Raw genomic sequence first — 22775 nt, 5'->3', positions numbered from 1 at the left:
TAGCTTGAAGTCTTAGTCTATGGTGTTGGGCAATATAGAAAATAAACAGCAGCACCTTGTATAATAGTGGTGAGTTCTCCATGCTACAACTCTAGATCAGCAACTAAACTGCCACTGGCTTCTTGGCTCATTCGAGATCAGCTCCAAATCGCCTAAGGGGAATGGACACAGACAAAACGGGGCTATTTGTAGACTGTAAATATTATTTATTTGTATCCTTGTTCGCTGCAAGAGGAAGTCCCTACTAAAACACCCTGTCCTGATCCTGAATAAGATTAAACAAAGGACAAGTTGGAAAACTCTGGTTGATACACTACACAGCAACCGTGTTGAGTAAGACTATTCAACTTTATTTGTTGAGAGTGCAAAGCAAATTCGTTAAAGGCCCAGTGCAGATGTTTTTATATCAATATCAAATCATTTCTGGGTAACAATTAAGTACTTTACTGCGATTCTTTTCAATTAAAATGGTCAAAAAGTAACAAAAATAGCTTCTTAGCAAGAGCAATTTCTCAAACAAGAATTTTGGTAGGACTGTCTGGGAGTGGTCTGAGTGAGGATGGGAAAACTGAAAACTGTCTGTTATTGGCAGAGACAGAGAGGTTTGGAACTCTTTCTTATTTGTCTATTAACTAATTTACCACTAAAACTCCATCCCACCAAAACAGGCAATAATTTCAGGCGGTCTTTTCAAAAAGCTCTTACACTAAAAGGGCATTATAAGAATTTTTGCAGTATTTTCCCCAACCTCATAGTATGGAAATATAAAACACAGGAAAATCATGTTTTTGACAGCAATGGGCCTTTAAACAAACAATGTAAGTATAGTAAACATTATAAAACACATGGAATATCAGAGAGAGAGAGAGAGAGAGAGAGAGAGAGAGAGAGAGAGAGAGAGAGAGAGAGAGAGAGAGAGAGAGAGAGTCAGGATATAGAGGAACTTAAAACGATCATCAATGATTAGAGAGGTCTTGATTGCAGTTGTGAGTATTTCGGAGAAATGGAATCCAAGAAAAGAAAGTGTTCATATGTTTTCTTGCTTTTATTTTTGGCCGAGTGAGGATAGCTGTGGAGACAAACACGGAGAAACAATAAAAAATACATCTCACTACAAGAAATCTAAGATCAACTTAGCAGTGTAGGTGATTTAACACAAACCCACAATATGGGTGTCATCATTCCATATTATGAGTCGGGCTTAAATAATTTATATTACTCAACAAAAAGCCTGCTTCCCAAATGGCACCCTTTTTAAATCAAATCAAATGTTATTTGTCACACGCGCCAAATACAACAGGTTCACCTTACCGTGAAATGCTTACTTACAAGCCCTTAACCAACAATGCAGTTTCCCTATTCAGTGCACTACTTTTGACCAGGGCCCCATAGGGTAGTAGTGCACTATATGGGTAATAGGGTGCCATTTGGGACGCACCCAAAGGCTGGTGGTCCTCGTACCTGTTTGATGAACTGCCCTGCATTGAAGAGCTCACTGCATCCGTACAGCACCCTCTTCCCTGGCTTTGCCTAAAAAGATGCCACAAAATACACATTGTTCAAAAAAACTCAACTGAAAATATGAAGAGGTTTCACAAAATACAATGAAACCTTTTGTCACAATGTTACATGTAGACATTTAAAAACTATTTGGAGTGATAGTTTACCTTTGTGTAGTCCACCAGGTTTTGATATTCTATGTAGTTTCCTCCTCCGACCACAAAGACGATAGCCTGAAACAGAAGGCGAGATCTCACTGACAGGTTCATGTACATTATACACACATACACACAGATTAGTGCCCCCCCTCCCCTGTCACACAGTGAGTCCAAGGTAGACACCAGGACAACACACAGCAGTTACTGGATTTAATGGAGGCCCTGTTTGTGTGTCTGTCTGCTGACCATGGCAGGACTCACCTCTTGAAACGGGTTCTTGTTCCTTGGGGTTGAGCTGTTGGGAGAACAGGAGTGTTTAGACACAGATCTTACAGACAGAAAATGCACGTTACTATTTAGAGGCCTTAACTGCTATCCTTGGAGCTCTTGAAGTCTTACCTCTCACTGCCGCGCAGCATCTTGGGATCAAAGTATCTGTAGTCATCAGTCTCCTGCAGATCATAAAAACATCCTCAATACACCAACAAACGTATACATCACATGAACAACAAGAGGGAGCCCATTTTCGGACAATTCTAGAAACCCCAAAATCCCCCCCAGTGCTCAAGGTCACCCAGTTCCTCTTACTAAAACAACTCCTGCATAAGCATGGGTCCTGTGAGACAAAGTCAACCAATTGACTCAAGTGCGATCAGATCAGGCAGAATTCAGATTCAGACAACACCTGCTTGAGTTCAACAGAAACGTCACATTTACCAGAACTAGTCTTAAATAGGACCCGTGGAGCTTCCTCCCTCTCTCATACATCCTCCTTAAACCCAGAACCAAGTCTTTAGTCCCAAATGGCATCCTATTCCCTATAGTGGACTAGTTTTGACCAAATCAAATTGTATTGGTCGCATACACATACTTAGCAGATGTTATTGCGGGTGTAGCTAAATGCTTGACTTCCTGGCTCCAACAGTGCAGTAATATCTAACAGTTCACAACATATCTAACAATTCACAACAAAGCCCTATTGGCCCTGGTCAAAGGTAGTGCCCTAAATAGGTTGCCATTTAGGATGCATCCGTAGTCTCTCTCTTCCCAATGGACCGAACGCATCTACCTCCATCTGGCAGAGCCGTGGCCCACTCACATTCTTCACCAGAAGAGAAAATACTTTGCAGTCAGGCTGGTGAAAGAGGAGCTCCCTGTCTCTCTGAACTGACTAGATGCTCCAGATTTTTGTGCTATCGTCTTTCCCCACACAGGAGAGAGGCAGTTCAGCAGAGGGCTTCTGATATCAAACCTGAACACACTGCTAAAGCTGCCTGGGAGAGGAATGGCATTGTGTTCACACAGACGAACCTGCGATAGATTACACCTGTCCAAGAGGGCCATCGGATGCGGGACAGGGGAGAGGAGAGGAGGATGAAGGCTGTTGAATTTGGACTGATGTGCCCTTCTCCTTCTCGGCTCACCGAACAAGAAGCGCTTTGTACAGTGCACTGTAATTCCAGTAGCTGAGAAAATGATAATATTGTTATGTCCAATTCAGTGTTTGGAGAGGTGGGGATAGGGGTTGGGGGGCATCTAAAGCCAGTAACAGAATCCTGTAATCCCTGCTCCCTCCTGGCTGTAGAGACACAGGATGAGTGCCAAATGGTACCCTATTCCCTATAAAGTGCACTACTTTTAAGCAGAGCCCTACGGGCACTTTGAAGGGAATAGTGTGCCACCTGGGACGCTGACACAAGATGGAACGGAGCTAATGGAAATTGAAAAGCGTTTGTTCAAATTATCATTCCTCAAATGTTTATGGACCTGCGAGAGATGGTAATCACAAAGGGACTAAGTTGATGTAACACCTCTATAGATGTAGCAGCTGATCCAGGGAACATTAGACATGGACCACAGAGGGGAATAGGGGACCTCCCTCAAGTCTGGTGGCCTACACTAACAAGTGTAGTGTTGAGTACACAGAGGATGGCTTGTGAATGATTTTCAGTGAAGTGGACCTTCCCTCTGCTTCAGGGTAAGCTGGTAAGGAGCTGAGAGAGAGATGAGGGAGTGTAGAGAGAGCTTCTAGGTTAGCTGTAACCTAATCTCCAGGTTCAGTGTGTGCCTGCCCTCCCAGAAAGAGGATTGAGAGTCCACAGTGCTGCCCATGTGCTCTATTGCAGCCCTGCAGACAGCTAGCGGCTAGGGTTTCGCACCACCGTGGAGCCCCCAGAGCAGACCAGGCCACCCTCACAGAGCTGTTTTTAATCACTGGGGTGGCATCCCAAATGGCACCCTATTCCCTACATAGTGCACGATTTTTGACCAGGGCTCATATGGCTCTGGTCAAAAGTAGTGCACTATATAGGGAATAGGGTGCCATTTGGGATGCATTCCCCTATGTCTGCTGTAGCAGAAGCTTCCTGGCATTTCTATATTGTTATGCACATGACTGACTGACTTGACTTAAACACTACTACACTGAGTTCATAGGTCATCCGCAGGTACAGTACCAGTCAAAAGATTGGACACACCTACTCATTAAAGGGTTATACATTATTTTTCACAAATTGTGAAGACGGACTAGATTTTTTAATAAAGGCAGCAACTGTAGCTAATGCATTCCAGGTGACGACCTTATGAAGCTGGTTGAGAGAATGCCAAGGTGAAAGCGAAAAAGCTGTCATCAAGGCAAAGGGTGGCTACTTTGAAGAATCTCAAATATAAAATCTATTTTGATTTGTTTAACCCTTTTTTGGTTACTACAAGATTCCATATGTATTATTTCATAGTTTTGATGTCTTCACTACTATTCTACAATGTAGAAAATAGTACAAATAAAGAAAAACCCTGGAATGTGTAGGTGTGTCCAAACTTTTGACTAGTACTCTGTGTACACGACTGCAGACAGCTATTTGACATTTTACAAATTAGCTTAGCTACAGTTGCTGCCTTTATTAAAAAAATCTAGTCAGTCTTCACAATTTGTGATGACTAGTTTCCCCCCACATATTCAGAAGTGATCTAATCAGAAGGGGGCATGATTGGAGAAGTCTCCGACTGCAGACATGAGACCCCCATTAGGCTGTTCATCTTGTTGCCACTGTATTCATCAGCATGCTTCCCTCCTGAATGTGATGGTGCAACAAAGCAGAAACATAGAGGAATGTCCACAGTAGAGGGGGAGGAGGGAAGAGAGGAGGAGGGAAGAGAGGAGGAGGGAAGAGAGGAGACGACTCACCGGATTGGACTTCATCTCCATCAGGTTGTCCAGGATACGCGTGACTGGCAGGTTCTGAAAGAAAGACACTTTAAAAACTCTGTTCTTTCTCACCAGGTAATTATTCACTACAGACTGACTCCAACGAGCAGCCGCGTGAGATATTATCATACGTGTCTCCAGGCAAAACCTTCCCATCAAAGCCAAGGGACATCTGGACATTTTAAAAACACATGTACAGACAGTATCATGATGAGACTGCTCCTCTCATCTGTCTATTAAGAGACATTCAGTATCACTCAATCTGCATGTGTGTGTTTCTGTGCATAATTCTGTGTGCGTGTATATCTGTGTGTGTGTGTGTGTAAAGCTACTCACATGCTGTTTAAGCACCAGGTGTTTCACCCCCTCCATGACAAACTGGGAGCCAGAGTTCATCACTCTAGAGAAGAGGCTGTGGGATAGACAGACAGGAGGAGGACAGGGTCAGCAAGGGGGTTAGGTCTATGGGACCCCTGAAACAAGGGAAACTCTGCAATGTCCCAAATGGCACCCTATTCCCTACATAGTACACTAACCTGGTCAAAAGTAGTGTACTATGTAGGGAATAAGGTGCCATTTGGGACGCACACAGAGAGTGCTCTCTCTTTCTTACCCCATAGGTTTCACGCCGCTGTTCCCATAGTTAGATGGTGTGGCAGCAATCTTTGTGAAAGCCCTGGCAAAACAAAATATTCATAATAAGCTCCTTGAAAGAACCCAAAACAATGTGTTTTATTATCTGTTTGGTTCTGCATGTATGAAACATTATATGATGAAAACGCAAGCTTGTTTGTAATGTCTTACTTCCACTGCTTGATGTAGTTGAGAGAGGACAGGTCGCAGCCAGTTTCTAGAAGAGCCTTCTTGTATTGGTCCAGATCACTCTGAAAACACAGAAAAACCCCAGTAAGATAACAGTATGCCTGTTTTCACCAAGGTAAAACATACAAGTGATTGAGCGGGCATTCGAGTATTAGTAGGGAATTTACCGACCAGGGACTTATAAAAGCTTGAAGAAATAAAAACCCAGTCATCCTAAAACAGAGTGTGACATCATCAGTACATTATGATGGCAGAGAGAAGTACTTTTTAATGTAACTAAACTGATGTTACATCACAGCATCCAGGGAAAACAAATCACCTTAAAAAATGTACATACTGGACCAACTGTAGAACGGAGCAGAGAGGAGATGGTAATCCCATGGTAATAATCGGCCCTCGACGGGTTCAGGTTAAAGGGGGGGGACAGAGATGAAAGGAGGAATACCACAAGACGTTGGCGGTGGAAAAAGATTTCCTGCTTGACTTCAGCTGTCAGGCCGGGAAAACAGAATGGCATCTCAGAGGAGAAGGGCTATTAGGAAGACCATTGATCAACATGATGCTCCAGGACAGGCTGCCCCTAACGCTGATCCCAGCCTGCAGCCGCAGCCAGAAACCTGGGCCCATATTAATACTCCTCAGAGCAGGAGTGCTGATATAGGATCAGTTTTGTCTTTTAGATGATAATGAAAACGATTATATGGACGAGCAGGGAACTGATCCTGGATCCGTACTCCTACTCAGAGACTTTGTGAATACGGCCCCGGGCATCCTCCCAGCTCTTTGGAGCTGGCGGCTGGAGGGACTTGACTTCACTCCTCTGTGGTGAACTGTGGTTACTGAGGTGGTGGTGACAGGGCTTGAAGCAGAGCCAGTATTAGGGTCTTCCAAGTCTTAGCAGGGTCTCTAAGAGGCTAGTCCCTGAGCTGCGCCACCTCCCTGAAGAAAGCAGACGTAGAACCCACAGTCATAATGGAGAGCTGGGTGTCCTCCTATACAGAGGGCCTTGAGATGCTCAGAACAGAACAAGCATTATTGGACTTCTGGAGTAATGACATTTGGCCTCGGCTTCAAAGGGTATCGATGTTCCTGGAACCTGCTCTAACGTGTCATATCGAACAATAAAGCTTTTGAATGCTGTAAGAAGAAAAGCTGGTTTGAATATCATGCAAAAAAAATGATTTGAGAATTGATGTTTGGTGTTCTAAACAATGAAGCGCAAGCCAGGGCCAAGGTTTTTCATATTGTATATTGTGCTGTTACTAAGACTACCACACCGCAAAGTGTCTCCACTGAGGTTGCTATTGTGCCGTTTGTGGTTCCATTGGACATGATACTGCATATGACCGTAGTGAATCAGACCAATCAACAGAGTTCCCTAACAAAGGGGCCTGTATCTTGTGGCTCCTCTCCGACCTGTGATTGAGTCTAGTTTGGCATGTGTTTGATGGTGAGAGAATGTGTGATTTGAGTCTAGTATGTTTTTGATAGGGACAGGGTTAAGTCTAGTATGCATGTGTTTGATAGGGTAAGGGTTAAGTGGGGGACAGGCCTCCTCACCTCTGAAGGGGGCTGCAGGGCTGTGATGTAGAAAATCAGAAACAGTCTCATCTTGTCCTCTGGTGTTCCCGCTGTCACAAAGACAAAAACAAAGTTGTTTAACAAACCTTACATCAACAGGCATCTCAGGTATTTCCGACCGTTGACAAAGTACACGAGATAGCACATGTATGATTTATGTAATTTCTGGCAAAGATAAGCACAGAGGCACATCTACCGTCAGGGTCACTGATGATGTCCAGTAAAGACTTATCCAGGGTGGATTTGCTCATCAGCTTCTCCTCGTACTCAAAGTACACGTCCAGTTTACGGCTCTGTAGATGGGTCACAGAAGTTACACATTAGGGAAAGTGTACACATTAGGGAAAGTGTACACATTAGGGAAAGTGTACACATTAGGGAAAGAGTACCTATAAGTGCCCACCAAAATCTTAAGTTGAGATATTTTTGTTAAAATTATCAAATGAAGGGCTCCCCGAGTGGTGCAGCCTTCTAAGGCACTGCATCGCTACAGACCCTGGTTCGATCCCGGGCTGTATCACAACCGTCCGTGATCAGGAGTCCCATAGGGCAGCACACAATTGGCCCAGCGTCGTCCAGGTTAGGGGGGGGGCTTTACTTGGCTCATCGTGCTCTAGAGACTCATTGTGGGCACCTGCAGGTGAACGGTGTTTCCTCCGACACATTGGTGCGGCTGGCTTCCGGGTTAAGTGGGCGGGTGTTAAGAAGCGCGGTTTGGCGGGTCATGTTTCGGAAGACGCATGACTCGACCTTGGCCTCCCGAGCCCATTGGGGAGTTGCAGCGATGAAACAAGATCGAAATTGGGGAGAAAAACGGGGTAAAATACACAACAAAAATAAACATATTAAAAAAAAATATCAATTGAAAGATTCATCTCTCATGTGAAGTTTTATGACACCATTTTTTTTCTGTGAGAAAAATATTTCATAAAATGTGTGAAAAGTGTGGACTGGGTTTAATAGGTACTGAATGTACCTTTAAGATCATGGGAGTTCCAAAAGATCCCACCTTTTTAATAATCTATTTTAATTCATTTCTAAATGTTGAAAACTGATATTTCTTACGTAAGCTTGAATTATAATCATCTCCCCTAAAGTTCAAATTAATTGATCATCACTATTCATCATGGAAGCAGCATTCATAACAGGGTTTGTCCAATCGTATCCACAGAGATCAATTTCGACCCAGGCTTTTGTTCTTGCCAACCAGTACACACCTGATTCAATTGATCAACTAATCATAGACTTCAATCCAGACTTGATTAGTTGAATTAGGTGTGTTACTGCATGGTTAGAACACAACCCTGCACCCACACTGTGGATAAGAAGGCATGCAACAAAGACCATAACACACACAACTTTGAATGAATTAGTTGAAAGCTGGTTAACATTTTCCGTACTGCTATTCTTGTTAATTAGTTCAACTTGTCTTCTTAAAGCCTGTCTGAAGACCGTTTCAAATCTCCACCCCTCTACTGTTGCATGACAAAGGTACATGTGGTGAACCAAAAAATAGAAATGCCTGGATGAATGAGGGACAACAATATGAACATCTCCTGGCCCAAACTGCATTATTAGTTGTCCAATAGTTATGTTTATCCACCACAAATCAAGTCACATTTTATTGGTCACATACACATGGTTAGCAGATGTTAATGCGAGTGTAGCGAAATGCTTGTGCTTCTAGTTCAGACAGTGCAGTAATATCTAACAATTCCCCAATAACTACCTAATACACACAAATCTAAAGGGGTGAATGAGAATATGTACATGTAAGTATATGGAGGAGCGATGGCCAAGCGGCATATGCAAGGTGCAACAGATGGTATAAAATACAGTATATATATGTGATATGAGTAATGTAAGATATGTAAACATTATTAAAGTAGCATTATTTAGAGTGGCATTGTATAAAGAGACTAGTGATCCATTTATTAAAGTGGCCAGTTTGGGTCTCAACGTAGGCAGCAGTCTCTCTGAGTTAGTGACTGCAGTCTGATGGCCTTGAGATAGAAGCTGTTCTTCAGTCTCTCAGTCCCAGCCTTGATGCACCTGTACTGACCTCACCTTCTGGATGGTAGCGGTGTGAACAGGCAGTGGCTCGGGTGGTTGATGTCCTACATTAGTCTCACACACTGGTAGGTCTTCTATCCCTCATATCCTTCAAATCTGATCCTACTCTTCTCTCTCTGCTTCAACGACTACCTGTCCAAACGTCTTGGACAGAGTACCGAGGTTTTACACTTTGCTAAAGGAACCATGGATCGATGCATCATATGTATTAGTGTAGTTTCAGTATTTTATCAACTTAAATCTGAAGAAAAAACTATTTATGCTCAGGTTTATTGAATATTAGGGATATCTACACACACAATCCCCATGTGTTTCAATGTAAACTGGGCTTAATAGGAGCATACTGGGCTTAATAGGAGCACACTGGGCTTAATAGGAGCACACTGGGCTTAATAGGAGCACACTGGGCTTAATAGGAGCATACTGGGCTTAATAGGAGCATACTGGGCTTAATTGGAGCATACTGGGCTTAATTGGAGCATACTGGGCTTAATTGGAGCATACTGGGCTTAATTGGAGCATACTGGGCTTAATTGGAGCATACTGGGCTTAATTGGAGCATACTGGGCTTAATAGGAACATCAATAATTGACCATGAAAAACACAAAATAGCTAAGTTTACTTACAAAATATTTGGAAACTAATGGTCTGAGGTATAAATATACACTATATACTACAATAGTATGCAAAGTCAGTATTGATCAATATTTATTTACATTCTGTATAGAGGGGGTGTTTTTGGTGCTACTGTACCCTTTAAGATAAATGTCCAATTTACTAAAAAGCATCTATGTATAACAATGCAAGGTTAATTTAACATTAAAATAAATAAGACAAAATGCATTAAAGAAATATGAGCGGTGAGTGCTTGAGATCTCATACTCTTGTGGTTCACCAAGCTATGTTGCTACTGTAATGACCGTGACTAATATGTTTATCTGAGTCGCCCCTCCACACCAAAGTGTTTTTGCAGCTTTGAAATTGGCAACTAGTAGGAACTTACACATAACGGTCAATAACTTAATAAGAAAACATTTAACTGGTTTAGAATAAAAACCACCACATGAACTGGTTGAAACATTAATTTAATCCATAAATGGAAGTGGGCTTAATGTGTATGTGGGCTTAATAGGTACACTTAACTTAGTCCAAGTCAAGAGGATGTTTCAACAGTGCTTTACTGGCAGATTTAGTAACAACTTTATAGTGAGTGCTCTGAGATGTTAGAGCTCAAACAGACTGCACAGCAGTCTTCCATACATGTTTAATATCAGAAAAAAGTGTTAATTGGATGCAGTGCACTATGGACATAGAGAGAACCCCCTCTATCTAGACATAGAAAACACACTGTCTGGCCATGACCGGGTTTAATACTAACCTTAATGTGATCTAGAACGGCGGTGGCTACGTTAGTGTGGAGGTCAATCAGCCTCTTCTTCTCCAGAAGCTCTGGTAGGGAGCTAGTAGAGGAAACACAGAACAGTTTCGGTACAGACTGAGCACAGTCAATAACGGCGTAGCAATGAATAAATAATAATACAGAAATACTGTATATTTACATATACGGGTAGGCCGTCATTGTAAATAAGAATCTGTTCTTAATTGACTAGCCTAGTTCAAATAAAATGAAAATTCTACAATGATGCTCACCTGACAGCTGAGGTAAGTTTTGCGGTGTTGTCTGACATACTAATACTACTAATGGCACCCTCATCCTCACCCTCCAACCCCTGGAGAAGATCAAAAGTCTTATTTTAGTGGAGAATTTGCAGGTGTGAGTGTCGTCCATTGTTTTCAGTGTGACTACTTCATTGAACAGCTGTAGAAAACCGCCTGTGCGCCTTCTTACCATGATGCTCTTGAGGCGTTTCACCTCGTCCTCTTGGGCTCGGTACGTGTCTAACTCCTCCTGTACAGACTCAGCCACCTCCGGGAACGGGCTGGAAGAGTCAAAACAACCCCTCAGCCAAGAAGAACTTCACAACAGCAAAGATTGAAATATACTGTTGCTCCTGAGTTATAAAGCATAACTTTAAAAATGGTTTGAAATATACTGGTACTATTGAGTTATAAAGCATCAAACGCAGACTACCTTCTAAATCAGTAGTTTAAAATCACACTTTAGCCAATGGAATGGAGTTTCTAACAAGCAAAGCTTGGAATATACTGTTGCTACCTAGTTATAAAGCATCGGCCACAACCTACCCTCTGAATCAGTAATCATCACAAGTGAGTTCCTAACCTGCCCTTGTGTTTCTGCCAGAATTTGTCTGCGGCTGTGAGGTCATAACTCTTCTTATTTTTCTTCTTGGGTCTGGCTCCGGAAGGGGAAGCTTCTGACCCCACAGACTCGTCCATACTGACCCTGTTCAGGTGGAAGTCCTAGGACACACACACAGAAATACATGAGTGTCACACACACACACACACACACACAGAATCATTTCTACTACGGATAGTATTTTTCCTGCAAATAGAGTCATTTCTGAGTGATTGTGTTTTTCAGTGTTGGGATGGTGGTTGGTGGCTGGCGGAGATCCTATTGGATGTGTAGTCTGGCCATATTTCTGCTTACATCATCGGAAAAAAAAGACTGGTCCATAGATACCTCTGGGATAAACACTGATATCTACTTACATCATCATAATACCTACATTCAAAATAACAACCGTTGTCATAAATATATTGAGGTTAAAACAAAGGAACTCGTAATACTGAAAACTAAGGACAGGAGAGGAGACGGGATCGTTTTTTTTTTACACCAGAAATAATTTTAAAGCAGGGATTCTGGAAAATGGTTCCTCACAAATATTTATGACCTCTGGCACAGGTCACCGCACTGAGCACATACCCCAGCATTTACCCTATTCTTAATCTTACACACAAGGTAATTGCAGTAGCGCTACCTTGAAAAAAAAAATCACACACCTTGGCATATATATGCCGACTTCAACTGTATATATATGTGTGTGTGTATGTATATACTCCAACCTAAGTCTATGTAAACTTCCGACTTCAACTGTATATATATGTGTGTGTGTGTGGTGTATATATATATATATATATATATATAACATACATACATACATACATACATACATACATATATATACACACACACACACACACACACACACACACACACACACACACACACACACACACACACACAGTTGAAGTCGGAAGTTTACATAGACTTAGGTTGGAGTCATTAAAACTCGTTTTTCAACCACTACACAAATTTCTTGTTAACAAACTATACATTTAAGTCATTTAGCAGACGCTCTTATCCAGAGCGACTTACAAATTGGTGCATTCACCTTATGATATCCAGTGGAACAACCAAGTCGGTTAGGACATTTTCCAGCAATTGTTTACAGACAGATTATTTCACATATAATTCACTGTATCACAATACCAGTGAGCAAGAAGTTTACATACACTAAGTTGACTGTGCCTTTAAACAGCTTGGAAAATTCCAGAAAAATATGTAATGGCTTTAGAAGCTTCTGATAGGCTAATTGACATCATTTGAGTCTATTGGTGGTGTACCTGTGGATCTATTTCAAGGCCTACCTTCAAACTCAGTGCCTCTTTGCTTGACATCATGGAAAATCAAAAGAAATCAGCCAAGACCTCAGAAAAAAATGTGTAGACCTCCACAAGTCTGGTTCATCCTTGAGAGCAATTTCCAAACGCCTGAAGGTACCACATTCATCTGTACAAACAATAGTACACAAGTATAAACACCATGAAACCACGCAGCCGTAATACCACTCAGGAAGGAGAAGCGTTCTGTCTCCCAGAGATGAACGTACTTTGGTGCAAAAAGTGAAAATCAATCCTAGAACAACAGCAAAGGACTTTGTGAAGATGCTGGAGGAAACAGGTACAAAAGTATCTGTATCCACCGTAAAACGAGTCCTATATCGACATAACCTGAAAGGCCGCTCAGCAAGGAAGAAGCCACCGCTCCAAAACCGCCATAAAAAAGCCAGACTACGGTTTGCAACTGCACATGGGGACAAAGATAATACTTTTTGGAGAAATGTCCTCTAGTCTGATGAAACAAAAATAGAACTGTTTGGCCATAATGACCATCGTTATGTTTGGAGGAAAAAGGGGAGGCTTGCAAGCCGAAGAACACCATCCCAACCGTGAAGCATGGGGGTGGCAGCATCATGTTGTGGGGGTGCTTTGCTGCAGGAGGGACTGGTGCACTTCACAAAATAGATGGCATCATGAGGCAGGAAAATTATGTGGATATATTGAAGCAACATCTCAAGACATCAGTCAGGAAGTTAAAGCTTGGTCGCAAATGGGTCTTCCAAATGGACAATGACCCCAAGCATACTTCCAAAGTTGTGGCAAAATGGCTTAAGGACAACAAAGTCAAGGTATTGGAGTGGCCATCACAAAGCCCTGACCTCAATCCTATAGAAAATCTGTGGGCAGAGCTGAAAAAGTGTGTGCGAGCAAGGAGACCTACAAACCTGACTCAGTTACACCAGCTCTGTCAGGAGGAATGGGCCAAGCTTGAGGAAGGCTACCCAAAACGTTTGATCCAAGTTAAACAATTTAAAGGCATGGTACCAAATACTAATTGAGTGTATGTAAACTTCTGACCCACTGGGAATGTGATGAAAGAAATAAAAGCTGAAATAAATCATTCTCTCTACTATTATTCTGACATTTCACATTCTTAAAATAAAGTGGTGATCCTAACTGACCTAAGACAGGGAATTTTTACTCGGATTATATGTCATGAATTGTGAAAAACCGAGTTGAAATGTATTTGTCTAAAGTGGATGTAAACTTCCGACTTCAACTGTATAAATCCCAATTCACACTACTGAGCCGTGTATAGTCATAGTTCATCCTATACAGAGCGCAAAATACCATACACCCAACAACACCACTCACCATAAATTACTCAAGACTGTGGAGTGGACGTTTATCATGGGTAAGCCCTTAGTTTTTGTCATAGTGTATGATGTGTCTGCTAAGTCCATCATAACAGAGTGGTGGGAGTATGACAGATTTGCTCCTCTCTCTCTCCCTGTATCCCTGGCTTCCCGTTAGTCTTACCAGCACATCGTGGATGAGGGCCTGGTAGGTCCATGTGTGGTGGAGGGGGGTGGCAAGATCCAGGTTGCGGTCAGCAAGTACAAATAGGGGTCTCTGGAAGCTAAAGAGAGAGAGAGAGAGATTAAATGAGAGGATGATAAATGTACCCAGAGTTCCCCACTGGCTAGGCTCTCTCTCTGTTCCACCAAAGCTGAAACAAAAGAAGACTTGAAATAGATCCTGCTTAGAGCTTCCCAGAGGAAGCATGACTGTTTTCACTTCATCCACCACTTAGCGAAGGCCTAGCTAACCACTCAGTGAGTCTGGAGAACAGAGGAGAGGAGAAAAGCAGAATAGCACATTTCCACTTCAGAGTTAGACAAAGACATTGTGTAGCACAGCGTGTGTGTGTGTGTGGGAAGCCATTTTATGTTTGTCTTAGGGAATGGAGTAGGCCTTCCGTGGTACAGTACAGAATCATGATATTAATGTCTACATCTAGTCTGCTCTCTTTATGGTTCATACCCAGTGTACTAATCTGCACCCTGACCCACCTGAACTGGCCGGCCCCCATATTGTCTCCAGTGAACAGGCTGTTTCTGGCGTCTCGCAGGTTCTCCCTCAGCTTCTTGTCAAGTTTCTGCAACAAACAGAGAAACTGGGTTAGATAGTTTTGCCTCTTATGCAGCTAGGTAAGACGCCTTACGTCTTAACCGGATATACGCTTAGCACACAGTCTTGCAGCGTTTCACTGAGAGCTTAGAGACCCTCACCACAACACAGCAGTACAGTATAGGGAACAAAGAGCAGTGCTGTGTAACTGGAGGAGAAACACTGCATCCATCCATTAAGGTTCTTGGAGGATCAGCTTCCACACTGACTGCATCAACATTCCTCCCCACATCAAGAATCTACCTGCAAATACCGTCTGCAAACAGTGAGATTTTGGAGGTGGGTGGATTTGGATGTCGTCCTCAAATTACTAATTTCCTCTTTCACTGTACCCACTGGGGATGGGTACTACTCTCCCTCTCCCAGCCCTGTCTGCACTGCCAAGACATAATACAAAGTGTATTTAGACTGACAGACAGACTGAGCCCCTGACAACGGCTGAGGAGAATTCAGAGAATTATAAATGAGGAAGGATGATGCTCACCACCGCGACCATCTCCGCAGCATTCCCTCTTGGACAGCGGATTATGGGGACAGCACCTAAGAAAACAAAACGGATCTGTTAACTGCCAATAGAGGGCATTGATGACTTTAGCAGAGCTTGTCTATCGAGAATATGAGGATGTGCTGTGAATCCAATGAGGATAAAACTGAGAATTGATAAAACTGAGAATTGTATACAACCTGCAAGGTAGGCATGCAGTGGGTTTACTTTACTCAATGCATCATATAGTCACACTTTCACCATTGGCCTTTACTTTCAAATAGTTTTCCTCTCTACGAAATATGATTTTGGTATTGCTTCGACTCAAGTGAGTAATAACAAAAGTGATGCTGCCATCTAGCAGGGAGAAAATGGTACCACCTGAGTAAATGAAACAATCTTATAGTATTTTGAAATACCAAAGCAATGTTCTCTCAAGGAGTCTCAATAGTATTGTGGCACTAATAATATTATGTTGAAAGACCCACCCAGAGTGACAAAGAAGCAGAAAAGGCTGTCTACTATCGTATCCATGATGGCCTCCATCTCTGTGTCCATGATGTCCGGTTTGTTAATCGCTAATCAAAAGGGAATAAGAAAAGTCAAATACAATCATGCCAGCTAATCATGAATAAGATCTGATGAAAATGGCAAAGTGCAATCTAGCACAGTTTCTGAATCCAATGAACTTACCATGGTAGGAGATGAGCTCTTTATTTTGATTACAGAGGATGAACATATCATCTTCGAGTGTGATGAAATTCAAATACTGATCAAACACCTACGAAAGCAAAAAATACCTTACTGTTCAATACCCTGTAATGTGATGCGTTTTAGAAAATGACTAGGACGGAGTAACAAATGGCACCCTATGCCCTACATAATGTACTACTTTTGATCAGAGCCCTACAGGAAGAAAAAAGTAGTGCACTATATAGGGAAATAGGGTACCATTTGAGAGACAGCCTGGAAGAGAGGTGAACTAGTGTGTGTTGGACTCACCTTGGTAACCTGTGTGACAGCGTTGGCTGAGAGAGCTGCACCAGCAATATCCTCCAGTTTACTTCTGGATATGGCTGAGATGAAGTTCAAATAGTATGACTCATACAGCTGGTTACGAAGGTCCTGAGAAAAATAAACAAAACAATGGAATGTAACAATATACAGACTAGTAGGATGTTACATGTCTGGGATGTAATGTTTGGACAACAAATGTATCTGGCCAAGGCCACCAAATGTATAGCCTCAGTGGCCCAATACAGTTTTTCTTATCATCTCTAGACCTATCCTGAGTTTAATCATATCTGATGATGTAAGGTTGATATTCTGAGTGAGGGATGCTTACTTGGCATATCCGGTCAATGTTCTCCTCTGTCGGCATAACAAAATAGATGGCTGGCACATCCGGAATGGGATCTCTGTCTGAATGAAGCAACCTATAGAGAATGATCAAACACATTGAAGACCTTTCTAGATGACGGTGTCCTCCATTGATTGACACCAAGTCAATGCTGTGTTTGTGGACTTATTTGCAATTGCTCAATTCAACTTCTCTCAAAACTGTTGTTGTCCTTTGAAATATACTGCACTGGTAGATCATTTTCAATAAATACTGAACAGTTGATGGGTTATATTACTCATATTCAAAGTCTTTACACCCTCATTAATTACTTGTCTGGTGCATCATGATTTTAGTTCTCTACATTTACCTTTTGTGAAGGGGATTAATAGATTATTAACAGAGATGTCAAATTGTTACTCACAAGTGTAAAGTGATTCCCATGTCCCGTAGTTCTTTGACCGCCAGTAGAGGGGAGATTATGTCCTGGCCGAACCTGTCGTAGATCAGCACCTTCCATACCGGCTCAGCAGCAGTGTTTTTCAACGGAGACGTGTTGAAATTCAGCATGCGCTTCAATGCAGCTGGGGACACAGAAGAATACTGTATAAAGTCATGCTTGGCCAATGTTTAAGATTACGTCAATTGGAAATATTTGTGCAATAGGTACTGCAAATCCCACCACACCCTTGGCCAACCACCACTTTTGCCATACTAAACATGGCACAGGACTGGGGGAACTGGGACTTTGCCATACCATTTCTGCCAATCAACGAGTGAAATAGTTTGATGAGTGAAATAGCTAGTTAGCTAGCGTTAGCTAGTTAGCCACTCATCCAAAGGAACGATACTGCAGTCGGTTTAGCTATATCTGTCAGTCATTCACTGCGTGACATTCATGTTCCTTGACAGGACAACCACATCAAAGTGTCTAGTGAAGTCAAGAGTAGTAGTAAGTGTAGGTTAGCCATCCGACTTGTTGCTGCTTTATAATATTATTGTAACGCGTTTACGTTAGCTAGCTAATAAGTTAGCTTAGCATTGATTTTCTCGTGAAGATGGCTAGTGGTCATCGTGGAAGTTCGTATTTTATTCAACAGGCTAGGATCAGAGAAAATAATCGGTTTTACAATGTGAATCAACAATTCGACAACCTGCGTTCAGCAAAAATCTATGACCGAAACCATTGACAGACCTGCCTGCTTTTCCCGGACGGAGGCGGCCATCTTTTCTGTTTATGCAGTGACGGGGCAACAGATGACGTGGCGGCTTGGTTGAGAGGCAGTGTGTAGTTCGGGACTTAACTCAATGTGGGCGGAGTGAAACGTCTGGGCTGGGCTCAATGTGGCAGAGTGAAACGTCTGGGCCGGGCTCAATGTGGGCAGAGTGAAACGTCGGGGCTGGGCTCAATGTGGGCAGAGTGAAACGTCTGGGCCGGGCTCAATGTGGGAGGAGTCAAAAGCGTTTAACCCGAACCCCTCAAGGTCACCCAAATTGAGGTAAATGTCGAAGGTATTAACGTCAACGAAAGCAAATCTTAATCTAACCTACATGGATAAAAATAGAAACCATGGAAGTAAGTGAGACTGTCATTATGCATAATGTACTTTGTAATATTCATGTTATACCAGTGCGGTGGTATAATTTTATATGACCAACAGCCGCACCGATGTTAGCATAGCGTTAATTAGCACCCAATTGCACGTGAGTTAGCTAATTGGTCACAATGAGGGAATCTTATTTGGACACATTTGCCAACTTCAACAGTAAGCCTAGTTTTACATGTACAGTTATGTAATGATTTCATCGTTGTTTTTTCTGTGTTCAATGTATCCCTTGTTGTGATTAGCTGGCTCTAAATGTGTATCGTTGATGCCATGCCCTTAGTTACACACAGGGAGTCTACACATAGTATACAAACTCAGCAAAAAAATAAATGTCCTCACTGTCAACTACATTTATTTTCAGCAAACTTAACATGTAAATATTTGTAGGAACATAACACGATTCAACAACTGACACAAACTGAACAAGTTCCACAGACATGTGATTAACAGAAATTGAATAAGGTGTCCCTGAACAAAGGGGGGGTCAAAAGTAACAGTTGGTGTGGCCACCAGCTGCATTAAGTACTGCAGTGCATCTGCTCCTCATGGACTGAACCAGATTTGCCAGTTCTTGCTGTGAGATGTTACCCCACTCTTCCACCAAGGCACCTGCAAGTTCCAGACATTTCCGGGGGAATGGCCCTAGCCCTCACCCTCCGATCCAACAGGTCCCAGACATGCTCAATGGGATTGAGATTCGGGATCTTCACTGGCCATGGCAGAACACTGACATTCCTGTCTTGCAGGAAATCACGCACAGAACGAGCAGTATGGCTGGTGGCATTGTCATGCTGGAGGGTCATGTCAGGATGAGCCTGCAGGAAGGGTACCACATGAGGGAGGAGGATGTCTTCCCTGTAACGCACAGCGTTGAGATTTCCTGCAATGACGACAAGCTCAGTCCAATGATGCTGTGACACACCGCACCAGACCATGACGGACCCTCCACCTCTAAATCGATCCCGCTCCAGAGTACAGGCCTCAGTGTAACGCTCATTCCTTCGGCGATAAACGCAAATCTGACCATCACCCCTGGTGAGACTAAACCGCGACTCGTCAGTGAAGAGCACTTTTTGCCAGTCCTGTCTGGTCCAGCGAAGGTGGGTTTGTGCCCATAGGTGGTGTTGTTGCCGGTGATGTCTGGTGAAAACCTGCCTTACAACAGGCCTACAAGCCCTCAGTCCAGCCTCTCTCGGCCTATTGCGGACAGTCTGAGCACTGATGGAGGGATTGTGCATTCCTGGTGTAACTCGGGCAGTTGTTGTTGCCATCCTGTACCTGTCCTGCAGGTGTGATGTTTGGATGTACCGATCCTGTGCAGGTGTTACAGGTGGTCTACCACAGTGATGACGATCAGCTGACCGTTCTGTCTCCCTGTAGCTCTGTCTTAGGCGTCTCACAGTAAGAACGTTGCAATTATTGCCCTGGCCACATCTACTGTCCTCATGCCTCCTTGCAGCATTCCTAAGGCACGTTCACGCAGGGACCCTGGCATCTTTCTTTTAGTGAGTCAGTAGAAAGGCCTCTTTAGTGTCCTAAGTTTTCATAACTGTGACCTTAATTGCCTACCGTCTGTAAGCTGTTAGTCTTAATGACCGTTCCACAGGTGCATGTTCATTAATTGTTTATGGTTCATTGAACAAGCATGGGAAACAGTGTTTAAACCCTTTACAATCAAGATCTGTGAAGTTATTTGGATTTTTACGAATTCTTTGAAAGACCGGGTCCTGAAAAAGTTTACAATCATGAAATCACCTTGTCCCAACATGCATGGCAAGTAAAAAAAAGTAATTGTAACTTGTCCACACTGCAAACTGAAGTTAAATAAGAAAAACGTAAACATATTTACGAAGAAATCATACACATTGCTTTGAAACGGTGTCCAAGGAAAGATTTTTAGCATGTGAGTGCATTGATGTGAGAAATGGTGTGTTTGCAGTCAAATACATTTTCTGGTCCAGAAACACCCATACATGTTGTGAAAAATACTTGGGCTAATTCAGTTCCAACTGTGTTCCAGCTGTTATGCATGCTGGAGTATAAAAAGCTGTTGAATTGTACTTTTTCTTTACTTTCACATACACTGTGTTCACAGAAACATTGCTTGGATCTTGTCCCTTGGACTTTTGGTGTGGATGATCAGGTTAGATATTCCTTTAAATTATTCCACTGAACTGTACCATTTGATTGTCATTAGTTTATTGAAAAGTGTACCTTGCTCACACCACAGGGCCTACCAAAGCAAGGTTTCTCAAACAACTGTGGTGTGTTTTGTTTTGATGGTAAGATGCTGGCTATTTAGTATATCATATAAGTCATATTTTCTGTTATAACATATGAAAAGTTATTATTTCTGTGCTTGCAAAGCACACTATTGTTATTGCTCATACTTTTTCTTGTTTATAATTCTTGACACTTTTTGGGACCTATTTCCTACAGTTTTTACACTACATACACAATTCATACATCAGACTCCTGCAGAGCTGGATGCTGATGTGACATGCTGTGACTTCTTGGGGGGTATTATGATTTATTATTATTATCATAACTATCAAACTTAACAACCTACTCTTTAACTTACAGTACGCTCTGTACATTGCAATGGAAGCACAGTGTGATTTCACTGAGCTATGTATAGATTATGAAATTATCATCACTAGTGGAGTTTTTTTGGGATACTCATCTGATTGTGTGATTTTCTTTTTCAAACATGCAGCAAATTAGGTGACGGTGGTGGCTAGTTCTCCTGCAGAACTTTCCCATGCCTTAAGTATTGAACATTATTTAAAAAATAATTTGCATCCTTACAATCATTTGTTTCACTGTAGCCAGACTGACCTGAATATATGTTCATATTGAATGGATGTCATTCTCTCACTAAGGTCTGAAGAAGAGGTTGAAAGATTGAAAAAGGCGGCGAAAACAAAACGCACTACAGGTGGGTGTCATAGGATGAGTGGTAATGTATAGTCTTAAACCAACCCCCCCGCCCCGCAATGTATTTCAGGAATATGTAGAAGATGTCCCCCCCCCCATGTCACTGCATGTCACATCAGCATCCAGCTCTGCAGGATCAGGTACTGTATAGGCTATTAGCTAAAGTAAGGTGCATTCTTGTACACACATCCCTAGAGGTTCCCTTACATTACTTAATGACCACAATCTGTTTTCTGTCTAGACGATACTGAAAACAAAATGCACGGCGAACTGGGAACTGGGAGCTGTGAACTGGGTATGTAGTCTACTGTGTGTAATACTGAAGGCTTGATGCATGGCAAGATATACTAGTTGTGATGACTTGTTGAGTAGTTATAAATATCACTGAAAACCCCTTTAGTAATTGTGGCTTTTGTTTGCATGGTGGTATTGTGAAAGTAGGGTGCAATTTGTCTTGATCACCCAATGAGGCACTTCTCTTAATATTTATTCTTCCTTTTTCTTCAAGGAAGCAGATGTTCTTCTAAGAGACACCCTAGAGGCAGCAAGGTGGTGTGAACTCCACAAGTTTTAAAGGCACTGTTTCCCTCCCTAGTGTAACTGGGATGGACGGGGAAGACACATTACAACCCTTAAGGAACTACGGTTGTATGATGGCCTGGATGAAGAGGAAAATATTCTCAAGTAACCATTCATGTTACAGAGATATTATGAGATGTTCTATGTGGAGGCAGTTGACAACAATAAAATTACTGTCTTTGCCTCTTTTGAGGAGCAGGAGTGAAGCCATTTTTGAGGAGTGGTCAAACCTTGTTTTTGTCTGCGCTGTTAATTGTTTCATGTTGTTCAGTAAAGATGTAGAAGTCACCGTCTCTGATCTCTTTACTTGAGCTGGTATAACTTCATGTACAAAGCACATTCAGCTTGTCAGTATAGTCTGTCTCCATTCTCAAGGGTTAAGTAAATGGCATAAATCAGAATAGGTAGTAACTGTGTATATATGCTCAATGAAATCTAATTCAATTTATAACATTTATCAACACAATTTTAACAGTACATGACAAGTCTTTTCACAGCAACCATATCAGTAGCTTGTCTCAACTATAACACATCTGCTGGTACCACTTTAATATTTCATACACTTCAAAAATGAAATACGTTTGTATTCAACGTGTGTGACTGTCAAACCTCAGATGGGGAAAAAAAGTGGGTGGGGTCAAACATTTGACTGCCCACATTGAGCCTAGCCTTGAATTGCACACTGCAGTCAGGGGTGCTTGGCTTGGTTGTGTTTTGGAGGACGCACGGCTCTCGACCTTCGTCTCTCTTG

At 42.3% G+C, this 22775-nt stretch overlaps 1 protein-coding gene and 1 long non-coding RNA gene across 4 annotated transcripts; one reads left to right on the top strand and one right to left on the bottom strand.

Moving 5' to 3' along the window:
* Positions 1-329: 329 nt before the first annotated feature.
* scfd1 (sec1 family domain containing 1) lies at positions 330-18312 on the bottom strand. Its single transcript, XM_014194193.2, has 24 exons — positions 18097-18312; positions 17326-17485; positions 16908-16998; positions 16565-16687; positions 16256-16343; positions 16051-16140; positions 15563-15618; positions 14961-15046; positions 14428-14527; positions 11582-11721; positions 11189-11279; positions 10990-11069; positions 10718-10799; positions 7463-7559; positions 7246-7316; positions 5668-5747; positions 5477-5539; positions 5200-5275; positions 4843-4896; positions 2058-2110; positions 1920-1953; positions 1668-1733; positions 1462-1530; positions 330-1069 (listed from the first exon to the last, which is right to left on the bottom strand). Exons 1-24 carry the CDS (start codon positions 18125-18127, stop codon positions 1046-1048), a joined length of 1905 nt encoding a protein of 634 aa, XP_014049668.1. The 5' UTR covers positions 18128-18312; the 3' UTR covers positions 330-1045.
* On the top strand, positions 18228-22317 carry LOC106601808 (uncharacterized). Of its 3 annotated transcripts, none has more exons than XR_001328092.2 (8): positions 18228-18400; positions 20604-20651; positions 20739-20790; positions 20948-21028; positions 21225-21278; positions 21391-21446; positions 21687-21740; positions 21954-22317. It is a non-coding gene; the product is annotated as an uncharacterized lncRNA (long non-coding RNA). The 3 variants fall into 3 exon arrangements; XR_001328091.2 differs by having other exon boundaries at positions 18298-18477; XR_001328093.2 differs by lacking the exon at positions 20739-20790 and having other exon boundaries at positions 18340-18477.
* The last annotated feature ends 458 nt before the right edge of the window (positions 22318-22775 follow it).

The sequence above is a fragment of the Salmo salar genome, chromosome ssa01 (genome assembly GCF_905237065.1).
Source record: "Salmo salar chromosome ssa01, Ssal_v3.1, whole genome shotgun sequence".
NCBI lineage: Eukaryota > Metazoa > Chordata > Actinopteri > Salmoniformes > Salmonidae > Salmo > Salmo salar.
The sequence above is the reverse complement of the archived record's forward strand: the minus strand, read 5'-3'. Positions and strand labels throughout refer to the sequence as shown.

What these genes read in the sequence shown, in the direction of transcription:
- scfd1 (XM_014194193.2), bottom strand. Translation starts at nt 18,127, where the DNA reads ATGGCCGCCTCCGTCCGGGAAAAGCAGGCAG. An exon ending in AACGCCTCAAGAGCATCATG is followed by an intron (nt 11,070 to 11,188) that starts GTAAGAAGGCGC and finishes GATCTTCTCCAG; the next exon opens with GGGTTGGAGGGTGAGGATGA. An exon ending in CAGGGCAGTTCATCAAACAG is followed by an intron (nt 1,070 to 1,461) that starts GTACGAGGACCA and finishes TTGTCTCCACAG; the next exon opens with CTATCCTCACTCGGCCAAAA.